Consider the following 8,125-nt stretch of genomic DNA (forward strand, 5'->3'; position numbering starts at 1 on the left):
ATATATATATATATATATATATATATATATATATATATATATATATATATATATATATATATATATATATCCAACCATCTGTAAAATGTTACAATCAGCTGACAGTCACGTTTTTGAAACCAGTGGTGTTAAAACACCTGCTTGAGTTTCACAGTTAATACATGAAATATGTTTTTTGGAATTTCCAAATATGATTTGAGATGAGATGAGTTGATGACTCAGAGTTACTAACAATGCAAAAAATAAAGACAATAAAAAACAGCAAGACAAAAGCAGTTTCATACATTGTGCTGATTAACAATTAGAGCCTCTAGCTTCTGATTCATCATTTTGTAGTCATCACAGATCAGTCATTCCCAGGAGTTTACTGACCGTCACCTGGTTTACTCACTCACCTGAGGAACTGTAATGTCTACAGGGGGCACAGTCTATTGTTTCATATGAATATCCCTTTTATCCTAATCTGTACAAAGCAGGTGTGGCATTTGGAAAGTAGGAATAGGACTAAAATCTGAAAACGCTTGTTTTTAGAACAGTAAATATTCATAAGAACCAACAGATGTCATATACACTTTTAGAAATATCCAAAAGAGACAACTTATAAGGCCAAACTGAGGTGTCTGCTAGAACGGCACTTTCACTGTAGTGTCTGCTAACACCTGTTGAACTTGGGCAGATATGATCTGTAGCCACGTTGACTTTTGAAGCTAGGAAGTAAAGCAAGTTCTCCACTCCTCAAAACAGGTGCTAAATATCAAAAGAACAATTTTCACTCTGAATTCACGAGACATTAAACTCACAAAGAAAAAGGATTTATGATGCAGTTCCTGGGTTACACAGTCACCGTTTAAGAACTCTTTGTTAGGATTTTTTTTAAATGTGCAATAGGGCTCTTTGCACAGGGTGCTCCTATGTCACCGAGCCATCCGAATGCAAATAAATAAGGGAGAAGGGATCTTATCCATCAGTCTACACCCAGATTAGTTGTCTTTGCTTGTCTGAGTTTCAGTACACAAGGAGAGGACAACTGAGTAATGCAAACCCTTTACCATAGGAATATGTAGCTCAACAGCAAAATGCCCAAAACCTCCTTAGCTGGTATACAATTCAGGATTCATAGCCTGCCAAATAAGACATCTCACAGATTTTTGTGTTTTTGTTTTTTCAGCTTTAAGCAGAATCCATTATCAGTGTACAAATAAGTAATTTTTTAAGTTTTTAAATAATAATAAAAATAATAATTGGTCCATCAACCATCTTTTGGATGCAAAAAAATGCAATGAGAGTATAATCAAGAACCAAAATTAGCACACTGCCATCCAGATCAGGGTGAATCATGTCACATGATTCACTCAATCCTAGCAGGTCAATACACCCTGAAGCAAAGGCGGCTTCAATTTTTCCATCTCTAAAATTTTCTCCACAGGTTGCCGGGTGGCTGGGAAATGAAGAAAAAAAAAAAAAAAAAAAGCAAAAGACTTCCGACGGATTTTGGATAAGCAACAGTTCCTACACAGACCAGATCAACAGGCTGAAACAATAGAAGGATGTCTAAAAATAAAAAGATTACATGCCTGTGCAGTGGTTTGGGTAGGAAAAATGCAGGAACCTATAACATTTCACACTGTTCCCTACAAGGGGACATGTAGAAAAGAGAGGACAACAGAGGGATGAAGGACAGGAAGGACAGAAAGGACCTGAGGAGACAATGAAGAGACAGGAATGGGGTGAGAGAGAAGAAAAAGATAAACACTCTGGTCTTGCCAGTCATATTTCTGGTCTTGGATTGTATAAACATCCTGCTCAGCTTAGAATAACAGAACATTGCCCAATAAAACATGAAGGGGCACAATGAGGAGGAAGTGGGAGGGTATTTAGCGACAACTTTACCTGGGATGAAACAAATGCCTTTGGGTCATTTCAAGCATCAAAGATTGAAGGACATGTCCCCAAAAGGGAGACTTGATACCACCTTATAATCTTTTAGAGAAGTTTGAGACAGATGGAAGGCTTTTTTAATTTTTACACCATTAATCCAACCCCATTGACATTTCCACGCTGACAACAGATGATAAAAAACTAAATGTAATCTACCGGTATGTGTACTCCAGAGTTCAGCTGTAAAGAGCTGCTACCATATTGGCCTTTAATCAATGATGTTCTGAGATTTGGGATATCAATATAACCTAATTTGGTTGACATAATTTGAAGAGATGTTGACCCCCAGGTCCCTAAAGTTGTTGATTCTTTTATCCAGAATTACAACTAATTGCATAATAACCCCATTTTTAAACACTCAACTCAAATGATGGTTTAACAGTCTTGAGCTCTTTGCCTAAAGATCGACCTTACTTTAAATCTATACCTTTTGTCATAATCCTGACTAGTTTCTGTCAGACATGCCAAAGTCCTTCTGCCCACATCGTTTGCCCTTACTGGATTTCAACACCCAAGGAGCAGTAATCTGTAAAAGTAAAGAATCTGCATCCGTCATCATCAACATTGTTTGCCGCAGCCACCCAGCAGTTCCCACTACTATGATCATAAATATTCACCCATGTGGCAACATGAGCAAAGCTGCTGACAGTTCAGGCCCACTTGATGTTTCCCCACCAGCCAAGTCGCATAACCTGGCAGGTACAGCTGGCAAACACTCAACTCCTCTACCAACAAGTTGTGTCACTGCCAACAAAGTAGATTTTTCGTATCATTGCTCTGAAGCACAGTGTTTTGCTTTAGATGCACTGGAGACAGACCCACCTTGTGAGAAACATCCCAGCTATGCTACCTAATTACATTAGGAACTCCTGCTATAAGGAAATAACTTCCTGAAAGAGATTAAATAAAAAAAAAGGCGACCATGTGCCAAGTGCAAGAAAACAAAGACAGGAAAAAAGTTGTGGCTACAGTAGAGCTAGATTCTTGACTTCCTGGTAGAGACAGAGGCGCCTGAGGTTTTAATGGTGTTTGCAAAATGAGATTTCAAACAACTTGCATATCTTCCAAACCATTTTGCTGTGTAATTTGTCTGTGTAAGAGTCTAGTATTTCACTTTTGTGCTCCAAGTAAATGTTTAAAGTAAATGTTCCTTTAAATGTCAAAGCACCTGCAGCTACTAGAGATTAATGAGGAGAAAGGTGAATCTTTGCACACTGAATATAGCATGGAGTACAAAAATAGAAGTTTAAGAGAAGAAAAGTCAAACTAATGTGGACACTCAAAAGAAAGGTGGAGATTTGAAGGAATATGGGGGGGGGGGTGGAAGACCTTAGATTTGCCTACACCTTTAATCCGTGTAACCCTGAAATTTTCCAAGTTCAGGGGCAACACCCGACAGATCTGAAAGGAAACAAGAGTGGGTGTAGAGAAACAAAGGTGGCTGATTCAGAGGGAAATCACCAAACAAAGTCAACCTCAAGCAGCTCTTTCATAGTTCTTCCGCCTCAGGTATAAATCAACAAAGTGCGAGGATTTTTATGCAAACGGATAACCATATTCTTACAACAGGTTCACAATAAAGTGGCATAAAAAACAAAATATAAACAAATCCAAGCCAGTAACAGGTGTCATTAGAGGAGATGCGGGTACTCACCAGTAGATCTGTGGTGAAAATGCAGACATGAATTCACACCTGCTGTCAATTCCGTCAAATCTGATTATTAATTAAAAGTTTTTAATTGCCTAAGATGCTCAAGAAAAGCGAAAGTAACAGTGCAGCAAGTTGCACAGCCCAGACAAAGAGATCGGTTCCGCCAATTGATGCGTCTGATCAGAAAGCCCAGCTGGATTCACTATTTATATGAGAGGCGGTGCGCTCAGCCTGCCTTCAGCAGGAGCCCGAAATCCTCAATGGCAGCTCATTGACTGCGGCGGCCAATCAGAGCGCTCCTGACTCACGCCTCCATCAACGGGGGTCCGCCCTCAGCCCTGATGACGCAAGCAGTGACAGAGGCAGCTCATTGGGAATGGAGGGGTGAGATGCGGCAACTTGCAATTGATTTGTAGTCTCCAAGGCAACAAAATGAATCTTACATCCCCTCCTCCCTTTTTGAATGACCAAAAAAACGCGCTGATTTGTCCGTTAGGTGATGCGTGATATCCATCCAAATAAGCAAGAGAGGCGGATTCATTCACAAATATATTCCAAGGGCAAATCAATGTCTTGGTCCATAGACACAGATTGCCTTTGCAAACTCATAATAAACCCCATTGAAGCTTATGGAGGATGTTTTTACCTTTTTCTCAGCTATGCCTATATTCGCTGTAACCTCTACAGCACAACTGACATTGGCGCCTTACAGAATTGCCCCCTTTCTCTATTTAATTCTATATATTTGGGAATTATTAAGGAGGTGTTTTGCATTTTGCAGAGTAGACAGCATAAAAAAAAATATATAAAAAAATTAAAAACAATTTATTTAAATAAGGATAGGTGTGACTTTACCGCCACCCTGTGGCTGAAAACCAGCAGTCTCATTTACAACAGCAGGTGGCAATCCTGTTCTTTGTGCATTACTGGCCGCAAACAAAAAGTTAAAAATTCCCTGACACCAGTTATTAGCTTTTCTATTCAGCCAAAACTGAATTTAAGTCATCAAAAAAAGAAAAGAAATTAGTACTACTACTTATTGTAGCAGTAGTTGATGACTAAGGCAGCTAAATCAACTAGTATAATTGTAAAATATTCAGCAATATAGTTGAAAGGTAAATATCTGATTCGCAATCCACATATTAGTTTACTTCTATCCTTAAATATGCACGGACTACTCAAGCCTTAAAGTCAAGATGCTAATTAAAATCCACATTACTGTAAACTAATTATAGTGCCAACATAGCAGGTGTACTAAAATGCCTCTAAAGAGTAAAATGGTTGACCAATAGCACTGCTTTTAGCCCAGTTTTGAGTTAGGAGGGCCTAATATGCCCATTTATTTGATAGCTGATTCCTTATGTAGAAGATGTGCAGCGTGTACTGCAGGTTAAGTAATTGCAGGATAGTGTATGGAAAACCCTTTGTGTAAATAATAGGTTGCAGTGAAATCAGTCAATATGTCGAGTAAATAAAACTTTTCCATGATTCAACATTTTATTCCAGATATATATATAAAAAAATACCTTTGCAGATAATATCTTAAGACAACTAATTTGAGTTGAACTTAGTGAGAAGAAAACTTGCTAGAGATGCAAAGTTCAGCTGGGGCTCAAACGTCCCCACTTGTAGGGTTATCAACACATTGGTTGACAACAACTTCAAATCAGTCATTGAATAAGACTTTCACATTTACTTATTAGCACTTAAAACTCCAACATATTATACAGTTTACTCATAATTTATGATTCTTTAAAATAATGTGGGCAGAGGTGGACTTGACTGCTAAATCTTTCAAAGCACAAAGGTTGACACAAGGTTTTCTAAATGATGCCCATCTTTATAAGGCAACCACTTCATGAATAACACAATATGTTTTTAATTAATGTAAGAATAAATCAAGTTTTAAGGATAAAATACACACTAACTAGAGTTAAGCCCCAAATTATTCATCCTCCTGACTGTTCAAAGTGATCTGTCAGGAGTTTAAAGTGATCCTTATGGATCCATATCTGTCAGGTGTATGAATGGTCTTGGGGTAAACTAGCATTTATTTCAATTTTCTGCAGTTCATTATCTTGTTTGAGAAACATCTAAAGCTCTGGAGAAATAATATTTTCCTAATATGAACTTTTAAATGATCGCATGGTGGGGAAGTGAGCACTGTTGTGCAGCACCTAATCCTCGCTGTAATGGGGACCTTTCTGTATGGAGTTTTCTTTTTCCCCTAAATTATCATCTGACAGAATTGAAAGTTGCTCAATGTTCTTCTTCTGGTAAATTAGAGCTTTATACATTAGAGGAAAATTTAAATGAATCTTTTGCACAGTATCATAGGAGAGAAGCCTCAGACTTCAATTCATTAAAGTGTAAAGAAAATCTCATTAGGTAAAGGCAGTATCTAAATAAAAATTGTTGCTTGTTAAAACAGTTGCTGGACCCCATCCCAAAAAACTGGGCGACACATGAAACGAGCTATGACAGAAACAGGAGAGGAGCAATATTTTTCTTTTCTTCTGTCTCAAAAAGTGCTCTAACTAATTTGCGGTGATGCAACCAATCAGTTTAAACTCACAGCAGAAAAGATAACAGAAAAGTTTAATAAAGCTGATTTAAAACTCAAATGTGAAATAGGAAACTTCTTTCCACTCTCCATTCAGCTTTGCTGTGGTTGGCTGGGATAAATCAGTGGCATCCTCAAGTCACTACATGGTTAAGGTTTTGCTGATGAAAACTGACCACAAGATGGCACTAGTGTCTAAGAATCTGTCCTTGAACAAGGGCTCAGTAGAGGATTATATACAATAGGGATGATAGAAAATGTGGGAAATTTTGTCTAAAGCTGTAACAAAAAATAAAAACATATCCAGAAAACTGTAAAACAGAAAACTCACACAATAAAAACAAAATGAAAAAGAATTATGTACACAAAAATATCTTATACATGAGTGATACAGTAAATGCAGCTTTAAATGTATGTAACTATTGGAAAAATACAATGGTTTTTAATCTCATAAGGTTCCCTTTAACAAGATTAAGTTTTATTATCAAACTATTGTTTGTTCTGGTGCCTTTTTATTTTATTATTTAACACATCATTCCTTCTAATATGAAAATGTTGTTATTGTCTCTCTGTTAGCATCTATCAATGTCATCATGGCTGAATTTATATTGTGAATTTCCAGCCATACAGACCAGTAAACGCGCTTAAAACTCATACACTGATATCAGATCAGTAGGTAGCTTGGAGTTCAAAGCCTCAGCTAGGGTCACATAAAAATGTATCTGACAGGAGGAATAATTACCAACATGGGACTGATTCTGCCAATGTTTTTGATCACTGATATAATTATCAACATTTTAACAAAAGCACAATTTCGTACATGAAAGTTGGTTGGTTTATATGAACACTAAATTCATCCATCCATTCATCCATTATCTGACACGCTTGTCACAATTGGTGTCGCGAGGGGTGCTGGTGCCTATCTACAGCAGTCAATGGGCGAGAGGCGGGGTACACCCTGGACAGGTCGCCAGTCCATCGCAACACTAAATTCATACAGTTTTTTTTATATTAAATACTCCAGAAATTGCATAAACCAAATCTGTGTTTAGATTCAGCAAATGTTTTCCAAAAAGTTTCACAATCAAACAACAAAAGTGCTCAAATAACATATTTTGGCCAATCTTAATGGGCACAGTTACCAGAAATTTGGCTATAAATTATAAACAAGCCAAAAGCAATTCTAGGCCCAATTAACAACCAACTTAATTAAACTCTATCTTTCTGGTGATCAAGCGTGTAATATCCAAAATCAGTTTGCTTAGGTCGTAGCAGAGGACACCAAAACTCATCTAGGAAGTTATAAAAAGAAACTCAGTGGCTGTGCCCGAACATCCTCCCTAATCCCCTACATAGAGCCCTATATAGAGGTTATGCCATTTTATATGAGTGTCAGAATGTTTAGTGGATGAAAAAGTTGTGGACATGGCACCTTAAAAAGTAGTGAGCAACCATGGACACTAGACGAGCAAATATATCCCAGAATGCTTTTTAAGAGCTCAATAAGCATCTAGGGATGCATTAAAAAGTAGCAGGACAACAGCCCTGAGGAACCCCTGCTTCAGAGTTTTTTCTTGTGACAGTGTCTAAAATCCCTGAACAGGGAATAAACCAAAACAAACCAAAAAAAAAACAAAAAACAAACAAACAATTAAACACTCATTAGTTGATATCAGTCAGAAAATAATTATTTACGGTATTTTACAATTAAAGCTAACCAACTATACCTTCATGCAGAGGAACCTAGATAGAAGTTTTACCAATGTCAAAAATTTAACTGAAGAGATACATACATACAGGCACCTATAATGAGAAACTTTTTCATTCTGTTGAAGAAAAATAAAATGTTGTTTACTAATTTGATGCACATGCTGAGAATTAACAGGTTTTACACCCTAAAATGTACCAAAAAAATCACCCAAAAACTTATTACATATTCTATATGTAATAAAGTCCACTAATATATATATATA

At 37.1% G+C, this 8,125-nt stretch overlaps 1 protein-coding gene across 1 annotated transcript in view; it reads right to left on the reverse strand.

Moving 5' to 3' along the window:
- The window catches only part of lbh (limb bud and heart development), a 9,400-nt gene extending 5,615 nt beyond the window's left edge, over positions 1-3,785 (reverse strand). The window contains exon 1 of the mRNA XM_015393829.1: positions 3,593-3,785. Coding sequence (XP_015249315.1) covers positions 3,593-3,621 — 29 coding nt within the window. The 5' untranslated portion in view covers positions 3,622-3,785. The remainder of the gene's footprint in view (positions 1-3,592) is intronic.
- Between the last annotated feature and the right edge of the window lie 4,340 nt (positions 3,786-8,125).

The sequence above is a fragment of the Cyprinodon variegatus genome, unplaced genomic scaffold, assembly GCF_000732505.1.
Source record: "Cyprinodon variegatus isolate N-32 unplaced genomic scaffold, C_variegatus-1.0 Scaffold658, whole genome shotgun sequence".
Taxonomy (NCBI): Eukaryota; Metazoa; Chordata; class Actinopteri; order Cyprinodontiformes; family Cyprinodontidae; genus Cyprinodon; species Cyprinodon variegatus.